Source organism: Rhinolophus sinicus, chromosome 18 (genome assembly GCF_057876585.1).
Source record: "Rhinolophus sinicus isolate RSI-liver-muscle chromosome 18, RSI-T2T, whole genome shotgun sequence".
Lineage (NCBI taxonomy): Eukaryota > Metazoa > Chordata > Mammalia > Chiroptera > Rhinolophidae > Rhinolophus > Rhinolophus sinicus.
In genome coordinates this window covers 74,637,865-74,660,064 of record NC_142518.1, presented here as the reverse complement: position 1 = coordinate 74,660,064, position 22,200 = coordinate 74,637,865, and the positions used below count along the sequence as shown (strand labels likewise).

General features: G+C 39.7%; 1 protein-coding gene across 1 annotated transcript in view; it reads left to right on the top strand.

Moving 5' to 3' along the window:
• Positions 1-20,854, top strand: part of GUCY2F (guanylate cyclase 2F, retinal) — a 119,298-nt gene extending 98,444 nt beyond the window's left edge. Inside the window, 5 exon segments of the mRNA XM_088794759.1 lie at positions 11,492-11,590; positions 14,540-14,649; positions 20,189-20,281; positions 20,372-20,440; positions 20,777-20,854. Coding sequence (XP_088650885.1) covers positions 11,492-11,590; positions 14,540-14,649; positions 20,189-20,281; positions 20,372-20,440; positions 20,777-20,854 — 449 coding nt within the window.
• Positions 20,855-22,200: the final 1,346 nt, after the last annotated feature.

Genomic DNA, 22,200 nt, shown 5'->3' with positions numbered 1-22,200 from the left:
CTTCTAGGCTCCTTTTCTTCCCCCATCCTTATCATCCATTTCCTACCAAATATCTAAAAGGAGCAATTAACACTCACTGTGCCATTTCTTCAGTATCCACTCCCTCTTTAGTCCCTTGGCAATCTGGTTTCAGCCCTCACTTCTTTTCCCAGTCTTAGTCTGCCTTATCTCTGCAGCATTTGGTATTCCTGACAACCCTCCCTAAAATTTCCATCAGTTGGCTTTTCTGACATGCTCCTTATTCACTGAATGCTTCTTCTACATTTGCTCTCTTAGCAATCTCTGCTCTCTGACTGTGGCTCTCTCACATTTTCTACAAAGCTCTGAGTTGTGGTACCCTTGCTTTCTGCACATGCTGAACTCTAAATTTCTCAGCCTACTCCAACCTGGCTTTCATTTTCTACCATTGTCTGATATTCTCTTTGGTCTCTACTTATTCCTTAGATATTGATATTGTCCAGGGTTCTGTCCTTCATTCACTGTTTTTCTCTCCTCACATACTCTTCTGGGTGACATCATTCACGTCTATGGTTTAACTACTGCTAGTATGCTGATGACTTACACTCCACAACATCAGCGTCTTCCTCCTTAGGCTTCAGCCTTATATATGAAACTTGCTACTGACATTTCCACCTAAATGTTCCAAATGGACGTCAGATTTAACACATCCAAAACAGAATTATTTTCTTTTTTTTTCAAGTTAAACTTTATTGGGGTAACAACTGTTAGTGAAGTTACATAGATTTCAGGTGTACAATTCTGTATTACATCATCTATAAATCCCACTGTGTGTTCACCACCCAGACTCAGTTCTCCTTCCATCACAATATATTTGATCCCCTTTATCCTCATCTACCAACCCCCTCCCCCCTTACCCTCTGGTAACCACTAAACTATTGTCTCTGTCTATGAGTTTTTGTTTCTCATTTGTTTGTCTTCTTCTTTTGTTGTTTTTGGTTTATATACCACATATCAGTGAAATCATACGGTTCTCTGCTTTTTCTGTCTGACTTATTTTGCTTAGCATTATACTCTCAAGATCCATCCATGTTCTCACAAAAGGTCCCATTTCATCTTTCCTTACCGCCAAATACTATTCCATTTATGTATATATACCACAACTTCTTTATCCATTCATGTATCAAAGGACATTTTGGTTGTTTCCATGTCTTGGCCACTGTAAACAAAGCTGCAGTGAACATTGGAGCACATGTTTCTTTATGTATAAATGTTTTCAGATTTTTTCGGTAGATACCCAGGAGAGGGATTGCTGGGTCATATGGTAATTCTATTCGTAATGTTTTGAAGAACCTCCACACTGCCTTCCATAACGGTTGCACCAGTCTGCATTCCCACCAACAGTGTATGAGGGTTCCTTTTTCTCCACAGCCTCTCCAACACTTGTTACTATTTGTCTTGTTGATGATAGCCATTCTGACTAGGGTGAGGTAATATCTCATTATGGTTTTTACTTCCATTTCTCTGATCATTAGTGATGTAGAGCATTTTTTCATATGTCTATTTGCCATTTGTATGACCTCTTTGGAGAAATGTCTCTTCAGGTCGTCTGCCCATTTTTCAATTGGGTTTGTTTTTTTGTTGTTGAGTTGCATGAGTTCCTAGTATATTTTGGATATCAGCCCCTTATCGGAGGCACTGTTTGCAAAAATCTTCTCCCATTCAGATGGTTGCCTCTCTATTTTGTCGATGGTTTCTTTTGCTGTGCAGAAGCTTTTAAGTTTGATATAGTCCCATTCATTTATTTTAGCTTTTACTTCCATTGCCTTTGGAGTCAAATTCATAAAATGCTCTTTGAACCCAAGGTCCATAAGTTTATTACCTATGTTTTCTTCTATGAAGTTTATTGCGTCAGGTTTTATGCTTAGGTTTTTTATCCGTTTCGAATTAATTTTGGTAAATGGTGACAGATAGCAGTCCAGTTTCATTGTTTTGCATGTGGCTTTCCAATTCTCCCAGCACCATTTATTGGAGAGGCTGTCTTTTCTCCATTGTATGTTTTTTGCTTCTTTGTCAAAAATTATCTGTCCATATTTATGTGGTTTTATTTCTGAGTTCTCAATTCTATTCCATTGATCTATGTCTCTGTTTTTCTGCCAATATCATGCTGTTTTGATTATTGTTGCCCTGTAGTACAAGCTAAAGTCAGGGAGTGTGATATCTCCAGAATTGCTCTTTTTTCTTAAGATTGCTTTGGCTATTCGGAATCTTTTGTGGTTCCAAACAAATCTGATGATTTTTCGTTCCATTTCTTTAAAAAATGCCATCGGGATATTGATGGGGATTGCATTGAATCTGTATATTGTTTTGGGTAATATGGCCATTTTAACTATGTTGATTCTTCCAACCCATGAGCATAGAATGTCTTTCCATTTCTTTCTGTCTTATTCAATTTCTTTTAAAAATGTCTTATAGTTTTCAGCATACAGGTCTTTCACATCCTTGGTTAAGTTTATTCCTAGGTATTTTATTCTTTTTTATGCAATTGCAAAAGGAATTGTTTTTTGTATTTCTTTTTCTGAGATTTCATTGGTAGTATATAGGAATGCAATGGACTTTTGTACGTTGATTTTGTAGCCAGCCACTTTATTCGTTGATTGTTTCCAATAGCTTTTTGGTGGAGTCTTTAGTGTTTTCTATATATAGCATCATCTGCAAAGGGAGACAAGTTAACTTCTTCATTCCCAATTTGGATGCCTTTTATTTCTTTCTCTTGCCTGATTGCTCTGGCGAGGAGTTCCAGCACTATTTTGAAAAGCAGAGGTGATAGGGGACAGAGCTGTTCTGTTCCTGAACTTAGAGCAAAGGTCTTCAGTTTTTCACCGTTAATTATGAGATTAGCTGAGATTTTCTCTTATGTAGCCTTTATTATGTGAAGGTGTTTTCCTTCTATACCTATTTTATTTAAGTGTTTTATTCATAAATGCATGTTGTATCTTGTCAAATGCTTTTTCTGCATCAATTAACATAACCACATGATTTTTGTCCTTTATTTTATTTATGTGATGTATCACATTGATGTATTTGCGGATGTTGAACCGTCCTTGTGCCCCGGGGATGAACCCCACTTCGTCGTGTTGAATAATCCTTTTAATGCATTGTTGTATTCGATTTGCTAGAATTTTTTTTAGGATTTTTGCACCTGTATTCATCAGAGATATTGGTCTGTAGCTTTCTGTTTTTATGTTGTCCTTACAAGGTTTTGGTATCAGGATAATGTTGGCCTCATAAAATGAGTTAGGGGGTACTGTCTCTTCTTCAATTTTTTGGAAGAGTTTGAGCAGGATTGGTATTAGAGCCTCTTTGAAGGTTTGGTAGAATTCACTAGTGAAGCCATCTGGTCCTGGACTTTTGTTTTGGGGAAGGTTTTGTATGACTGATTCCATTTCGTTACTGGTGATGGGTCTGTTTTGAATTTCCAGTTTTTCATGGTTCAGCCTAGGAAGGCTATATGTTTCTAAGAAGTTGCCCATTTCTTTTAGGTTATTGAATTTGGTGGCATGTAGTCCTTCATAGTATTCTTGGATGATCCTTTGTATTTCTGTGGTGTCCGTGATAACTTCCCCTTTTTCATTTCTGACTTTTAAATTAGTGTCTTCTCCCTTTTTATCATAGTGAGTCTAGCCAGGGGTTTATCAATTCTGTTAATCTTTTCAAAGAACCAGCTCTTTGTCACATTAACTTTTTCTATTGTCTTTTTCTTCTCTGTTTCATTTAGTTCTGCTCTGATTTTTGTTCTTTCCTTTCTTCTGCTGACCTTGGGTTACATTTGTTCTTCTTTTTCTAATTCTTTAAGGTGTGACATGAGGTTATTTATTTGGGATTTTTCTTGTTTCTTGAGACAGGCCTGTAATGATATAAATTTCCCTCTTAAAACTGCTTTCGCTCATCACAAAAAACTTGGTGGGATATATTTACATTGTCATTTGTTTCTTTTGGCACTTGATATCCAATTTTAAAGCCTTGTGATCAGAGACTATGCTTGGTATGATTTCAATATTCTTAAATTTGCTAAGGCTAGTTTTATGTCCCAATATATGGTCTATCCTTGAGAATGTTCCATGTACACTAGAAAAAAATGTATAGTCTGATGTTTTAGGATGAAGTGCTCTATAAATGTCAAGTATGTGCATTTCATCTAATGTGTCATTTAGGGCTGCTATTTCGTTATTTATTTTTTGTTTGGATGATCTATCCATAGGTGACAATGATGGATTTAGGTCCCCTAGTATAATTGTGTTTTGGTCAATTTCTCTCTTTAATTCTGTTAGTAGTTGCTTGGTGTATTTTGGTGCCGCTTGATTGGGGGCATGAATATTGATGACTGTTATGTCTTCCTGTTGTATAGTCCCCTTTACCATTACGAAATGTCCATCTTTGTCTCTTGTTACCTTTTTCACCCTGAAGTCTGTTTCACCTGATATCATTATGGCTACACCTGATTTTCTCTGGATACTATTTGCTTGGATTGTCAATTTCCACTCTTTCACTTTGAGTCTATGCTTGTCCTTGTAGCTGAGATGTGTCTCTTGGAGACAGCATATGGTTGGGTTTAGTTTTTTGATCCAATCTGCTACTCTGTGCCTTTTTATTGGTGAGTTCAGTCCATTTACATTTAGGGTGATTATTGATATGTGAGGATTTCCTATCATTCTATCTTTAGTTTTCTGGTAAGACTGTGTCTCCATTGTTTCTTTGCTTTTTTGTTTTTGTCGATTATTTCTGTGTGGTGGTATTCTATGATGTTTCCCTCTGTTTCTTCTTTTATTATATTATATATTTCAGTTCTTGATTTTTTTTTTGAGCACTTACCCTTAAGTTTATGCAAAAGAAAGTTTGAAATTTGAATGTTCCATTTTCTTCAGCATGCTTTCTTCCTCCATTCCCAAGTTCCGATTCAGATCTTTACTCTCCCCCTTTTTATGTTTTCGTTACCACAAATTGTTCCTGTTCATGGTCATCAAATAGCCTCCTTTAGTATTTCTTGTAGTTCAGGTCATGTATTAGAAAATTCCCTCAGCTTCTGTATGTCTGGGAAGGTCTTCATTCCTCCTTCATATCTAAAAGATATCTTTGCTGGATCTATTATTCTTCGCTCATAATTTCTCTCTTTCAATAGTTTGAATATTTGGTTCCACTCCCTCCTTGCTTGTAGAGTTTCTGCTGAGAAATCTGATGATAATCTAATGGGCTTTCCTTTGTAGGTTGCCATCTTCTTTTCCCTGGCTGCCTTGAGGATTCTTTCATCGTCGTTGATTTTAGACAGCTTCAATACAATGTGCCTTGGAGAAGGCTTGTTGGGGTTGAGGTAATTAGGTTTTCTATTTGCTTCTTGGATTTGTGGATACAGTTCTTTACACAAGTTTAGGGAGTTCTGATTGACTCTTTCAATATACTGTCTTTTCGTTTCTCCCTTCCTTCCCCTTCATGTATGCCCATTATTCTTATATTGCTCTTTCTTATGGAGTCAGAAAGTTCTTGTAGAATTCTTTCATTTTTTTAGTCTCAAGTCTGTTTCTTCCTCCATCCGTGTCATTTCCAGGTTTCTATCTTTGATGCCACTGATTCTTTCCTCCATCTGGTCAACTCTACTACCTAAGCTGGCTGTTTCATTCTTCATTTCTTCTGTTGAGTTCTTAACCTCCTGAAATTCTAGTTGTTTCTTTTTTAAAACCTCAATCTCTTTGGTAAAATGCTCATGTTGTTCTTTGATTGTGTTTCTGAGTTCCTTAAACTGCCTTTCTGTGTTTTCTTGCATCTCATTGAGTTTTTTCAGAAGTGCAATCTTGAAATTTCTGTCATTTAAGTCACATATTTTCCATATATTTAAGTTCATTTTCTGAAGACTTTTCATTTTCTCTCTTAGCTGTCTTGTTGCCTTGGTTATTCATGACAATTAATGATTTATTATTTCTCTTCCTAGACATCTATAGGAGTGGGTTCTACAACAGGTTGATAGGAAGAGGTCTTTCTTTTGTTTTCCAATACGTGTTGATAGAATGTTTTATTTTCTCTCCAACTGCAGCCCTTTTTTTCTTTCTCACACTGTAGTGTTATGTTTCTCTGCAGTATTCCAGCTTCTCATAAAATGGGGGGATTCCCTGGAAGGTGGGCTTCTCCTCTGTTAACTAGGTCATAGGGCGCCACGTCCGTGTGGGGATGAGGAGAGCTTTTGATGTTCCAAAGCTCTTTTGCACCAGGTTTAGAACATGTGTGTTTCAGCAGTTCTGTTTACTCCTACAGGGATCTGTCCAGATAGGTGGGGACATGGGCGGGGTGGGTTGTGAGAGGTGGCCCAAAGCAATGGCGGCAACCACCACCACAGCCAGTCCTGCTTCCAAAGCTCCCTCCCCTTTGCCAGAACTGGTTGGCCTGCGAATCTGTGTCCACAGACCAGTTCTCAGAACCACAAATATTCTATTTTTTTTTAATTTTTGTGGTGAATTTGTTAGTAAAATTACATAGACTTCAGGTGTACAATTCTGTATTACATCATCTATAAATCCCATTGTGTGTTCATCACCCAGTCAGTTCTCCTTCCATCACCATATATTTGATCCCCCTTACCCTCACCTCCCCCCCCACCCTCCTTACCCTCTGATAACCACTAAACTATTGTCTGTGTCTATGAGTTTTTGTTTCTCATTTGTTTGTCTTATTCTTTTTTTATTTTGGTTTATATACCACATATCAGTGAAATCATATGGTTCTCTGCTTTTTCTGTCTGACTTATTTTGCTTAGCATCATACTCTCAAGATCCATCCATGTTGTCACAAATGCTCCTGTATCGTCTCTTCTTACCGCCGAATAGTATTCCATTGTGTATATATACCACAACTTTTTTATCCATTCATCTGTCGAAAGACGTTTTGGTTGTTTCCATGTCTTGCCTACCGTAAACAAAGCTGCAATGAACATTGGAGCACACGTGTTTTTATGGATAAATGTTTTCAGATTTTTTGGGTAGATACCCAGGAGAGGGATTGCTGGGTCATATGGTAATTCTATTCGTAATTTTTGAGGAACCTCCACAGTGCCTTCCATAACGGCTGCACCAGTCTGCATTCCCACCGACAGTGTATGAGGGTTTCTTTTTCTCACGAGCCTCTCCAACACTTGTTACTATTTGTCTTGTTGATGATAGCCATTCTGACTGGGGTGAGGTGATATCTCATTATGGGTTTTACTTGCATTTCTCTGATGATTAGTGATGTAGAGCATTTTTTCATATGCCTATTTGCCATTTGTATGTCCTCTTTGGAGAAATGTCTCTTCAGGTCGTCTGCCCATTTTTCAACTTGTTTGTTTGTTTTTTTGTTGTTGAGTTTCATGTGTTCCTTGTATATTTTGGATATCAGCCCCTTATCGGAGGCACTGTTTGCAAAAATCTTCTCCCATTCAGTTGGTTTTGTGAAATATTCTGTTCTTTTGATCTGGTATTGCTACTGTTCCGCTTCTAGCACTGGGCAGGTGGGGGCGGGGCGAGCTCTGGGAGTGTAGGGTGGGGGCGGCAAGTTTCAATGCCTAAAGCTTCCGTTTTCTGCTCAGCAGTGAGTGCTTAAACCACCTTTTTCAGCCTTCTTCCCTCAGTCTTTGCTACGAGTTCTCTGCCATGAGCGTTGGTTTCACCTGTTTTATATGCTGTCCCCTCAGTCCTGTGTCCATAAGCAGTCCCCTAGCAGTCCAAGTTGTTCTCTGTCTCGCAGCTGCAGTAGTTTCGGGATGCAGCGAGGTCGGAGCACTGAGCTAGGCCTGCATCCTGTGCTTTGCGGCCCTGTCTCCGCACTTCTCCCATCTCTCCTCCCCAGCTTGCACATTTTGCCTACAGTGTGATTTCTGTAGTGTGCCTCTTAGTCTTGCCTGTCTGCTGCGCAAGGAGTCCTTTGTGGAGGTATGGTTGTTCAATTTGTTTTAAATTCTAGGGTAGATTTCAAGAGGCTCACCTCACACTGCCATTTTTATGACCAACTCAAATTATTTTCTTCCCAGCTGAACTTTCTCTTCTTTCTGTATTTATTCTCTTATTTCAATGGGTGGTATCACCATTCACCTCCTCATTGCAGATGGTCTTGGGAGTCATTCTCCTTGACTCCTGTCTCACCCTGACCTTCACGGTTCAACCAATTACTAAGTCTTGAACATTTTATCTCTTAAAGATTTCTTCAATTTGTCTTGTCTCTTATTGGCTCTCACCACTCACGGCTAAGCCACCAGCATCTCTTGCCTGATCATCTATAGTAGCATCTTTTTGCTTCCACTCTTACTTCTGTCTATCCATCTTTCTCATAATCATTAGCATAATCTACGTTTGTTAATCTGTCCGTCCATTACACTATAATAAACTCCTTGATAGATGGCTAGTACTATGTCTTCCTCATATTTGTATCCTGAATGCTTAGCACATAGTAGGTGTTTGGTATTTTTCTTTAAAGAAAAGCTTTCATCTCTCATTTATACTTCAGTTTCACATCTTCAACCCTCTTCAGCACATCTATTCTTGGCTGATTCACCATTACTTCCAATTTAATATGTCTAAAACTTCAAGTCATCTTTTCCGAAAAACCAGCATAACTTCAAAAGCACATGCCAATTTCCTCATGATTGTCAATCAGACAACCAATGAGTCTGTTGGTTCTCCTTTCATAATGTCTCTCTTTCTTCAACCGCCCCCTACCATCATCACCTCATTGCCAGTACTCACAACGTTATAATTCAATTACTGCAACAGCTACTTAGCAGGTTTACCTGGTTATACTTTCTCCCCTTTCAATGCATTCTATACATTGATATGAGGAAAAAAAAGATATGATCATTTTCATCACATAATTTTCTTCTCAAAATTATCTAGTTGTTCAAGGTCCTCCAGCTTGTACAACTCAATATCCAACCTTATCTTTAGTTTCTCCCCAGCCACCTGAACTACACAGACTGCTTTCTCTATGAACTCCCCAAAATTCCATGCTCAGTCCCAACCACAAACCTCTTGATTCATGTCCCTTTTCTCCTATTCAAATCCTGCCCACCTATCCGAATCCAAATCAAATTCTACCTTCTTCATTGGTCCCTTCTTGACTGAATCAGATCCTAATAAGCAACCTCCCCCATTTTTTAAAGTATTGTAGCTCTTCTGCCTATAGCATTTATCTTGCATCAATCATACAATGTCTTGTGTTGTTGGTGAATTGCTTCCTGTTTGGTAGTCTCTTTATTCAATTAGACTATAAACTCCTGGAGAAATGAGACCATGTGTTACGTTTCTTTTTGATGCCTCTTGGTGCCTAGCTCAGAGCTCAATGAATGCTTCTAAATAGGTAAGAAATGAATTCAAATGAGAAATATAAGTGATGTAGTACTCATTTTTATTTTTAAAAATTGAAGTCCAGAAAGAGCTTTTTGAAGCAAAAACATTAATTACTTGCTCTGACTTATGAAGCATCAAAAAGATCATGCTGAACAATTTTAGCATAGAAACAGAGGAGAGGCCAGAAAGGTGAAGGGGGAGAGCTTCCTAGATATTCCTGAACTAGGTTTTCAGTATAGCTGCAGAAGTTTTTTAAAGCAATATCTACTCTATGAACACCTAAGATGGCCATATTAAAACGTACGAATAAAAAACATTCTAAGTGCAAATAGAAACTATTGGATTATCTATATATGCGTCCTGACAATTAAGTTCGTGAACTCATCCTAGAACAAGTACTGCGTAATATCTCATTGTTAAATATCACTACAGTCACCTTCAAAGTACTCCCCTTGGGAAGCTAGGCACTGACACTAGTGCCTAGTACACCCTTCAGAGCAATTTTGGAACTCTTTTTCGGAATGGCATCAGAGCTGTCGTCGTGTTACCCTTGAAGTCCTGAATGTCATCAAAAGGTCTTCCTTTTAATATTTCCTTTATCTTCGGGTAAGAAAAAAGTCATTGGGGGCCAGATCAGGTGAGTAGGTAGGGTGTTCCAATATTGTTATTTGTTTACCGGCTAAAACTCCCTCACAGACAGTGCCGTGTGAGCTGGTGCATTGTTGTGATGCAAGAGCCATGAACTGTTGGTGAAGAGTTTAGGTGGTCTAACTTTTTCATGCAGCCTTTTCAGCACTTCCAAATAGTAAACTTGGTTAACTCTTTGTCTAGTAGGTACAAATTAATAACGAATAATCCCTTTGATATCAAAAAAGGTTAACAACATCGTTTTAACTCTTGATTTGGACTGAAGGAAATTTTTTGGTCGTGGAGAATTGGCTACTTCCATTGTGCATTTTGACACTTTGTTTCAGAGTTGTATTGGTACACCTATGTTTCATCACCAGTGATAACACGGTGCAAAACCTTGTCTTACCTCTTCTAAAGGACTTGGCAAACTTTGACTCTCTTTTGCTTTTGTTTATTGCTGAGCTCCTTCAGGACCATCTTTGCACCTTTCTCATGCCAAGATTTTCAGTTAGCATTTTCCTAACTGTTTCTCTATCAATGTTTACTTGGTCTGCTATGCTTCTCACAGTCATCCGACAATTTTGACACACAATTCCACAAGTTTTTGCAATATTTTCATCAGTTCTGTTCATTACTGGCCACCCTGCCCTTTCTTCATCAGTGACATGTTCTCTCCCATCAGAATAACATTTAAGCCATTTGTACACTGCTGTTTTCTTCATGGCATTATCCCCATAATCTTGGACTAACATGTGCTTGGTTTCACTTCCACTCTTGCCAAGTTTAACAAGAAATTTTATGTTTGTTCATTGCTCTAATTCAAGCTCAGACATTCTCGTGATGGAACACAAAACCATACAACAACAATAATGAACACCACTCAGCAAGACACCGCCACACGTCCACATGAACACAGCTATGGGACCCTGATGTACCAAGATTATGATACCTCACTGAGCTATTTGTACAGTGCTGCCAACGTAAGCGCACGGTGGCAAGTTCTCAAAGTTAAGTGTCCGACCTCATATACTTCTCTTCCATTCCACTAACACAAATGATTGAAAATCAACTCTACTTCTTTTCAGATTTTCCAGCTGTCTTAGCAGTGATTCTCTTGAAAGACTCAGATTGGGAGACAGATAGCCCTATGACACTCCTCCTTCCAACCCAAAGGCACAAGAAAGCATCACATTTTTTCCTTGTAAAGAACGTGTTTGGATCCTGAGTCCTTGCCCAGGCTTTTCTGGTTTGCGTTTGATGTTTATTTGCCCCTGTTGACAGATATAAGCATCTTGGGTATAACTATTGCTTAGAAAAAAACTGTAAATCAGAAGGGTGGTCATGTCTACATCATTATAAACTTGCTTTCTCGTAGGGCAAAGAGTTTATTACTCATTGTAAGACTTCCTTCAGATTCCCAGATCTGTTTGGTGGCAACTTTATTCTTTTAGGCAGCTACATCCCTTTCCTTGGTAGTGCTCTTCTATTAGTATTGGTTGCATTCCTGTTGACTGCAATCGCAACTGCATGTTACTCTATAGGACCTGTTGTTGCTGAAGTAGTAGGCCTCACTATGCCCAGATACTGCTTGTTCGGAGACATTGTGAACACAGCTTCTCACATGGAATCAATAGGGTTACGTGAGTATCTATACCAGGATGGATTGGATGGTAACCTCCTACTGTTGGGAAAGTGATTCTTCCTGAAGAGAGGGGAAAGAAAGCAGGGTACTTGATGTTTAAATGTTTTAAAGAAAAATAAATTGTAATTTGAGAAGATTAAGGAGATTTAACACGTAGTTTTCGTGGTCTCTAATGGCAAACCAGTAGAGGGTGATGTTGGATTGAACATGTACCTTTCTTGTTCTAGAAATAAAGCTGTAGCTAAGTGACAATGAAACAGCCAGTATTTGATCAAAACAACTTAAAAAATCCTTTGGGTAAAGGAAAAAATTGGCCAGCCTGGTGGATTTGGGGGAGTCATGTTGAAAAAAGAAATAGGTAAGGAACTGACATTTTTAGTTTTTCAACTAGTTTGCTGAGACATACCCAGAGCCAGCTGCCTCCTAGCCAGCTGCTGTTTGCTGCTGTAGTCCTCTTTTTGAGTTAGTTAGGACCCAAGGAGTACTGGCTTTGTCAAATAGCCTTCTAAAATTTATCCAGCAATAATCTCTCAACCTAAGGAGCTTGGGATTCAATAATTAATTTCAACTTGCGTATAATACTCTTAACTTTGACCAAAACATCCATGGTATGAATGATAGCACTTCTTTCTCCCTTCTTTGAGAAGAAAACTGTACAAACCATTATGACACTTGTCTGTTGCCTGCAACTCTTTCTTGGTTATGTACTGTCACTACTGAGGCAATGTCAGAATCACAATGTGCCTTTCTTTACCAATATCATGGTTGAGCAAAGAGATTTGTTTGTGCTAGTACAGGAAAAGCATAGAGAACAACAATAGGTTCTATATTTAGTTTTCATGCTTTTTATATTAAAAAACAAACAAACAAACACTTAAGCCGTTAGTACCTCTGGCTTGGGCAGTTACTAAGCAAGACAGACCATTCCAAAATTTTATCAACATACACAAACTAGTCCCTGATGATATGGTGGCCTATATCACAGTGGGTGGTGCCCTGTCTGACCCCACTCCTCATCACTCATGCAGAAACATGCTTGCACAATGGGTCCAGTCTTAGTCAATCTAGCCTATGCAGCCATGATTAAGGAGGCAGCATAGAACTTAGAAGCTGTTGTCAGAATAAATTTTATGACATCTGGGAAAGTCTTCGAACTCTATAGTTCGTCATGGCTGAGGCCATGGACATAGTCATCCAGGAACGTCTGCAAGCATATAACTTTGCTCTTGAAGTGCAACTCAAGATGAAGTGAAATTGATCATGGAACCGCAATGCAGATTTGGCACAGTACCCTGGAATGATGTAAGGTTGTAGAAGACTAATAAAGTCATATTCTCGTCTGCACCAGGGAAACTCCACACATTTCACATTGAAAATATAGAGCTGACAGCAGAAATTGAAATTTCAGATTTGGGCAGCTCTTGTCCAGTGATAAGCTAGGAAGAATAAAATGGAGTAAATCATACACAGCAGGTATTTATTAAGCACTTGCAATGCAAGGAAGGCAGTAGGAGGGATACACATGTGGTCTTTGCACTAAAGGAGCTGGTTAGTGTGCTTTTCTGGAAGCTAAAATATCACTGAAATATGGCATTAAACTCCACACCTGACTGAATGTCTCTGAAGAGGTAGCCTCTAACCTCATGTTGGATATGAGACTGGCGCATGTCATAGGTCTATTAAAAAACCAATTTCATCAATATCTCCTCTGTGCCCAGTTGAACCCACTGATTCTGGAATAGAAGTGACTAGTGACCGAGCCCTGGAGTGATCCTCCTTGCCACATAACTGGATGGTGGTTGAAATGAGCTCTGTCTTTTGAGCTGTGTGTTCCCCACCAGTAGGATTACACTACCAAAAGACTCCAGATGCTAGTGAAATGGTACACATAGAGCTGGCTAGGGACACATTAGATGATCACATGACTTTTAGGAATGGGACAACCTTTTCTGAGCGGATGTTCTGGGTGAGCATGAGTTAGTGAGGAAGACACCAACAACAGTATTGAGCTGTCAAAAGAAGGATAGTCATTGTGAGTAAACATAGAAGGAATTTCTTCCAGTTCTTTTCAGCCATGCCTTCTTATTTAAATTGTACTCAGCTTCTAGAGGAATGACTTTCTTGTGAGAATAAGAAAGCATGTATGAGAATAAGTCTTGGCCTTTTATTTAAGGCTCAACTTGAGCAAGGTCTTACTTCATAGGGTGACAGTTTTCAGAAAGGCCAAGGATCCTGACTCGGTTAATAAATAACTGTTCTTCACCAAAGAATTGCACGTAGTTTCCAACAAAATTTTTAGTTGTAGTTCCCCATGTAAAATTCTTATCCAAGGTTGAGATCATTAGTTGGAAAATAATGTATTTATGTGTGTACATAGCTAGATGTAGATGTACCCACCCAAAAGACAGCTATAAATATACAGTCGCCACAAAATGTTAACAGAGGTCTTGGGTCATTTCTCATTGATGTTTTATTTTAAGTATAGCAATAGTGAAAGATAGTTGTATGGAAGTACATGGGAGACACTCTTTTGTTTCTTAAGTAGGATATGTAAACCTTGGGAGTTCAGCCCTAGCAGCAGCCTGTGAGAGTGGCTGCTTGAAGCCTCACTTCCCTCATAAGAGGTTGTGTTTCAGCAGAGAGCACAGTATTGTTGATGGTTTCTCCACCTCAGCCCTGGAGTTAAATTAACACCTTTCTGTTACATAGCCTTTCATCAGAATAGTGTCTAGGAGTTGATAGGTGCCACAGCTAATGCTTCATTTTGGCCTGGTGATGAAGGCCATCCCTCCCTCTCCTCCTTCTGTGAAACCCTAACTACAGCTCTCTCTCAGGGACTTTGTTTAGGGTCTACTTTGTTAAGAAGTGGAGACATTTATCACATTAATATTTTCCCATTGATTTTTCCCTGAAAAAATCCAAAGTCATGCCTCTGTTTCTTTTATAGCTTATTGCATTCATGTCAGTCAGGGTGCCATGACAATTCTTCCAGCTCTGAATGAGGGCTGTGAAGCAGAGTTTCAAGGAAGGACAGAGCTCAAGATATAATGTCCATTTGTTTTGTGAGTCAAACCACTTGAACACACCTGCTTCTGGAGAGGTCATGGTCTGCTGAATGAGTTTTACATCGTATGTGAGCCTCAAAGCTATAATTTGGGCAGAATTTTCAGCCCCATTTGTGGTTTCTAAAAGATCGTTCCCATTTGCTGCAGTTTTCTTCTCTTTAAAATGCGCCTACAGTGAGGAGGATTGTTAAAACTCCTCCATTTTTTTCCGACTCTTGGCTTTCCAATGATCTGCACTATTATTTACATTTTCTAACTTCCATTTGGTTTACTCTTTGGCAGTGACAGACGTTGTTCAATAAGCTACAGTACTGGTGAATTTGAGTTTTCTATTTGCCTGATCAGTGGGCATGCTTTTTGACTTTTCATCCCCACCATTGATCCCCTGTTTATGTCTTTCTCCAAGGATCAGGAGGAATAAAGTCAGTTCCTATGAAAGAGAAATATTTTGTACCATCTTTTCTCTCTATTGGGACTATCACTTGATCTGGGATTCAGGATTAGAATAATTTTTCTTTTTTTGCCATTTCAATGGATTGTTTTCATCTTTCTCTGGATGACTCCAGGGCCTATGGCTGTCCCAGTTGTCAGAGACTCTAAATATCTGATAATCTAACTCCTTCATTTTCAGATGAAAAACCAAGGTCCAGAGTGGTGAAGTAATTTCATCAGGGTCACACAGTCAATTGATAGCAAAGTCAGGCCAAAACTGAGGAAGCCTGACTTCCCGTTCAGTACCCTTTCCATGATTCCATGACACCATTGTGTATGAAAATTATTTCCTCAGTGATTATTCTTGGGCAAAATAAAACCTGCTCACTGAGTAATGCAGTTTTTTCTTCTTCTCTCATTGGCATGCCTTCCCCAAGTGGTGGCAATTTACATGGAAAAGGATTTCAGAAGTTAAAGGTTAGAAGGCCTGATTATAGCTGAACAATTCCTTTTCTGGCTGGTCCTAGTTTGTCTCTTCCAAAAGATTTTAAATATCTCTCAGCCGATGGGATAAGTAACTTATGAGGGGACAGAGGTTCCTTTCCTACCTCTATGGAGAACTCAGTGAGATGATGGGGGTGATGATATTACTTGGGCAGTGAATCAAATCACCGAAGGCTTTTGTGATCCCAATATATAGTGTCATTTCTCAGTAGAGGAGGACAAAGCCAGCTTGGTTTACTGAAGCACTTTTTTCTCTGTATTGCTGAGCACAGATTCTCTCATTTAAAAGCTGACGAGCTGATGAGGTGCCACTTTGGAAACTAAAAAGGAAAAATATGCCCCTACCTCTATGGTTTTTATTGCCCCCCCGCAGTTTCCAGTCAGAAACAATCATATATTTGGATGTTTCAAGTACAAAAGCAGGACTACTTCAAAAGGGACATTTGAAGCTTCACAGTTTCCCCCACCCCAGGAATCTGGGAAAGTGCTGTACAGCAAGTTGGATGAAGAAGCAGGGAGAGCCTTCCCCTAATGCCACGTCAGGTCTTGGTTATTGGGGTGGCAGGAGCCTCCTGAAGAAGGGAGATTGAGACATACTGGGACAGAAGAAGAGAGGGGGCCTCAGAAGAAAGGAAGAGGCAAGGAGAAGGAAGATAATAGGAAGTGAGACCCCAAAAAAGGAAGCACGAGAAGGGGAGATCCTTTCTATCACTGTCCCGCCACCTCCCCACCAGAGGGCAGGTATTGGACATTACATAGTAGGGACTGGGGGATTTCTTGTCCCTTGAGGACATGCAGTATATCCCTAAGAAGACCAAAACACCAGCACTCTTCAGAAATTCTGATTCAACCTTTCCACCACTCATCCATTTTGTGCTGCTGGAAAGCAAGAATTGCTCTAGTACGTGGGTCAGAAGGACCACATATGATGGCCAGCAAGGTGTGATTTCAAAGCTAAAAGCATCCTCTCCTTCCAGCTGGCTGATGTTTGAAATTTCCCATCAGAGTCTCTTCTCTTGGGCCCAAGACTTGGATCTAGTAACAACAACACTCTTCCCCCCCCATCCCATCTCCTTCATTGGAGTGATGATACTTTAAATTGTTTCCCTCAGTGGAATAAAAAATGCGGATTGGACAGGGTGAGAGAAGAGAACATAGAAAAATTGAGTAATTGGGTGGGTGGTGGATACAAAGAAAGAGACCAAAAATGAGGAAGCTGAGGTAGCTTGGGGGAGGACTCATTTGAAGCTCAGCTTCTCTGGGGAGCTGTCCCACTGCCCACTCCAACCCCCTTTTGTCCTATGCCAGGAATAAATCATCTTTACTTAACTGGCCAATTCTGCTTTTTTCAGTATTTCTTTCCTAATGGCCTGGTAATAAGTCATTCTATTACTTCTTTTCTTACATGAGTCCTGTTTCAGTTACTGTTTTCCTGACAAGTTTGAAGCTCCTTGCTGAGACTTTGTATATATCTTGGCTTATCTGTTGTATTTATCAGAGCCTCTTAAGATTTACATGCTGAAAAGACTTTCACAAATGGTTGTTCTCAGCCAGTTTATGTTGTCTTTGCCAGGGGTGGACACTTTCTGACCTTGTTTCTGAATTCTGGGACTACACAGTATGTTTCTCAAGCCCCTAAACAGTAGTCCTATTTTGTTTGCGATTTCTCTTTTCCCCCCAGCCTTTTCCACCCCTACCCTCAACCCCTAATACATATACATGAACATGCATGCATACATACTAACATGTGCGCATGCATACACACACACACACCAGCAATTGAGCTAAGAAATAATGAGGTTGTATTGACAGAGTCCTGAAGGTCAGAAGAAGATCTGGTCTGTATTTTTTGACCCAACAAGGACTCAATGTGTGACATTAGACATGTAACTTCATCCCCTCTCTGCTTCCATTTCTCCACATAGAGGCTTATTCTGACCAGTGATTATCAGGAAGCTCATTAATCACAAGCTTTAAAATTCCTAACAGTTGCTTTTTGGCCTCTAGACCTGCCTCTTGACTCCAGTATATTGGCAAAGCTATGTAGTGTGGAGGCAAGAGCAATACAAATTTGGAATCTAAGATGTAAATTATACTTATTATGGTGATCATTTCACAATATATACAAATATTGAATCATTATGTTGTACACCTAACTAATAAAATGTTGCATGTCAATTATACCTCAATAAAAAAATAGCAAAATCATAGTAAAAAAAAAAGTTTAGTAGAGTTGGGTTCAAGTGCCAGCTATGTCTGCTTATTGACAAGTCATTTAATCTTCACGAACCTCAGTTAGTAATAAACCTATCTTCCAGAGGTTTTGTGAGGATTAATAAGACAGGAGATGCCTAGTGTCTTAAAAGTGTCAGGCCCAGGCGGCCAGTTAGCTCAGTAGGTTAAAGCGCGGTGCTCTTAACAACAAGGTTGCGGGTTCGATCCCCACATGGGCCACCATGAGATGCACCCTCCACAACTAGATTGAAACAACTACTTGACTCGGAGCTAATGGTTCCTGGAAAAGCACACTTAAATAAGTAAAAGTTGAAAAAAAAGAAAGTGTCAGGCCAAAGTGAGATGCTATTATTTGGGGGGTGGTTTCTGGGACTGGTAGAGATTGATATTGAGTCAAACAGTTTGCTTTAGGCTTTAGTTGTTACATACTTGTTTCCCCTTTTGCCCTTCAGCAAAATGTTGGAAGTAAGGTGGGTTACCAGAGCTAGGATTCTACAGATTCCCCTAGATGGGCTCCAAAACCTCAGAGAGCCCCTCGAGCTCCCCTGCATGCTCTTCGATTTGGAAGCTTGCCTGAGCCTGTAACTCTCCCATCCTCTTTTGCAACCATTAGTTTTGGCATCCTGGTGTGTCCCCAGGACTCATCCAAATATCCGGACAATCCCGGCATCTGCAAAGCTCCCTTGTGGATTGGCATGCTGTCCTGATAGCCTCTAGATCTTAAGACAAATAGTAAAATAGGACTGGGGGTTAGGGTCCTCACGTTTGACCTTCAAGAGTATGTTTTACCAAAATGAAGTCCAATAATACCTTCAGCATTCCAAGTGCTCAAAGGTTGAATGTTCTAGTTAACGGAACAGTCTGATTATCTACTGAGCAACTGCTCTGTATAATGCACTGTACTAAGTACTTTGAGGAAAAGAAAGAGCTTAGGAGGCAGAAGATTTGGGCTTGTGTTTAGAGCCCAAGACATGGTTTGATTGTTGTTTTTATATAACTACTCTGTGAGCACCATAAAGACAAAGCCATCTCTGTATTCTCAGCCCTGGTACAGTGAGGGTGGCATAAATGTAAGAATGAGTGATGTGAATATATTTCCAACTTGTTCATCTCTTTTGAAAACAGAGTGACCCCAAATAATCCAATTATTTGAGGTTTAGAGTGAGTTGGTTGCCAGTCAATGTAGGTTGGGCTGTTGTGATATTCTTTTCCTACTTGTTTCATGAAGGGCTTGCTTGTTCAGAGCCTTGAACAAAATATTTGCAAAGTGTTTAAGATTCTCCAATTAAAAGTGCTAATTATTATTATAGTTGTCATTATTATTAAGGAATGAATATATGTGATGTAAAATAGATAACAATAGATTTGATATTTAAAGGGGGCAAACCTAATTGGAATTTCTAAGTTAAGCAATTTAGAACTGTTCCAAATGAGATCTCCTGAAATTAAGACCATATTTCAGATTAATGAGTGGGAAACACATCCCATTATTTCCCCCAGTCTTAGTAAACACATCTTTTTTTTTTTTTTAATGGATTGGAGGAAATGAGAGGATAGATGAAAGAATTGAAAGGAGGAGAGAGAAACATATTGAGAGGAGCATTTATTGGAAGAAAGGGAGGACAGAGCAGAGGCAGAAAATTTGGCTCCCCTGAGGTCATCACTAAAGCTGTGGGATGACCGGCTTGAGTTTACACTCCCTTTGTCTTCTCAGACCTATGGTTCTTGACAGCCAATTAACTGGGCTGTATATAGAGACCTCCCTGGGGTATGTCTCAAACTGAATGCCTTGGTAGGATGAAAAGAACACTGCAGAAATGTAGACCTCTCAAAGCAGCCAGGATGCCCTGGCCTTAAAAACAAAGTTTCACAGCCCGGTTTCCAGTTCTGTTTCCTTTCTGGGTTTTGTGAGAGTTGTTGGGTGGCGGGGAGTTGGGGGAGGTAGACTCTGAAAGTATGTACTCTAGATACAAAAGACAATGTGTTGCCTAATGCCAAAAGATCAGGGCAAAAATGGCAAACAAACTCTTCAGTTGAGCATCCAGATATTTGCTTGCTATGAAGCCAAACAGCCATACATTCTCGAAGATGGAGCTGCATGGCGATGGGTAGACAAAACATTTGGATGGCAGCTTGATATGGTGTTCACTTTCCATCTGGCTGCTATGGCAGCTTATGGAGCTTGCCTGAGCCTCAGGTGTATATGACAAGGAAGCCACGTAGGAAGGAAGACTCCAAGGAGTGGTGACAAAAGGAAAGCAGAGGCAATTGCTGAGCCAAACTAAATGTTTGTACCCTATTGACCAGAAGGACTTCTTTAGGTTTATAGCATGTTTAAGATTTTCTATATTTTCTATAAGGGCAAAGGCACAGAAGAGAACTTCTGGCTGGTTGGAAAGAAAGGCTTCACAAAACCCCTTCCCGAGCCCCCCCCACTGGGCCAAGATGGGTAAGTGGAGTTCACACTTTATTAGAGTCCTCCTATTTTCTGCTCTGCCACGCTCTCTCCACTAACTATTTTTGTGTTTCTCCTACCCTGCAAGCAAGTAGGCCATAGATTGCAACCAGGGGAGATCGCAGTCTTCCGAAGAAGAAAAGCACAAAGGTAGCTGGTGAGAAAGAAGCTATAAGGTAATGGCCAGCAGGAAAACAGAGCACAGGAGCTTGCCAAATTTTGAAAGCTGGGGCTCTCTTTGGCATGGGTGCCAGTGTCAGCCTACAATCTACAGGCAGAGTATGACGGAGTTGGTAAATTTCCAAGCTCCGCTGAGTTATGCAAAAACCTTGTGGGGAGGCCTGTTGCGGAGGGAGCTACATCTGAGGGAGGTCGGCTGCCCTGGCCTGAGAGAGAGCCTGGCCTCCTGCACTGATAATACGTTTGAATGTAAACAAGGCTGGCCTTGTTATCCAGTTATCAAGCAGGTGCACCTGTCTCTTTCATTGTCAAGCACCTGGGCCACATGGTGAACCACCTCAAGTCTTTAGAGACTCACACAGATCTAAGCAACCCAGCAACATTGCAGTGACCGCCCCCTCTATTTCCTGGGATCCATTGGCAAGACCATTTTTGAGGGGGTGCTTATATCATTTCCTCTGGAGGCAATGCCCAATCCCTTCCAAGGTTAGCATTGCCAACTGAACTAATACTGGCTACTCCATGACTGCCTGGCTTGAATTCAGGACAGTTTCCCTCATTCCTTCTCCTTTACTAAAATGGCATGATTCTGAAACAGCAACAACAGCCTAGTTATCCAGAATTCTTCCGACACATTTATATCTCTGAAGAATCTGTTGTTTCTTGGGCTCCTGTCAGTATCTCTTCTTTAGCTTGCTTTTTTTTAATTTTATTTTTATTTTTAATTTTTTTTTAGCTTGCTTTTTTTTTTCCTTTTTTAAATTTTATTTTATTAAATTTATTGGGGTGACAATTGTTAGTAAAATTACATAGATTTCAGGTGTACAATTCTGTATTACATCATCTATAAATCCCATTGTGTGTTCATCACCCAGAGTCAGTTCTCCTTCCATCACCATATATTCGATCTCCCTTACCCTCATCTCCCACCCCCCACCCCCCACCCCCCTTACCCTCTGGCAACCACTAAACTATTATCTGTGTCTATAAGTTTCTGTTTCTCATTTGTTTGTCTTGTTCTTTTGTTGTTTTTGGTTTATTTACCACATATCAGTGAAATCACATGGTTCTCTGCTTTTTCTGTCTGACTTATTTCGCTCAGCATTACACTCTCAAGATCCATCCATGTTGTCACAAATCGATAGATGAGTGGATGAAGAAGTTGTGGTATATATACACAATGGAATACTATTCGGCGGTAAGAAAAGATGATATAGGAACATTTGTGACAACATGGATGGACCTCAAGAGTGTAACGCTGAGTAAAATAAGTCAGACAGAAAAAGCAGAGAACCATGTGATTTCACTGATATGTGGTATATAAACCAAAAACAACAAAAGAACAAGACAAACAAATGAGAAACAGAAACTCATAGAGACAGATAATAGTTTAGTGGTTACCAGAGTGTAAGGGGGGTGAGGGATGGGAGATGAGGGTAAGGGTATCAAATATATGGTGATGGAAGGAGAACTGACTCTGGGTGGTGAACACACAATGGGATTTATAGATGATGTAATACAGAACTGTACACCTGAAATCTATGTAATTTTACTAACAATTGTCACCCCAATAAATTTAAAACATTAACTAAAAAAAGAAAAAATTAATGTTACAAAGAGCAGGTTCTTTGAAAAGATTAACAAAATTGACAAACCCTTGGCTAATCTCACTAAGTTAAAAAGAGAGAAGATACTAATTAACAAAATAAGAAATGAAAAAGGGGAAGTTATCACGGA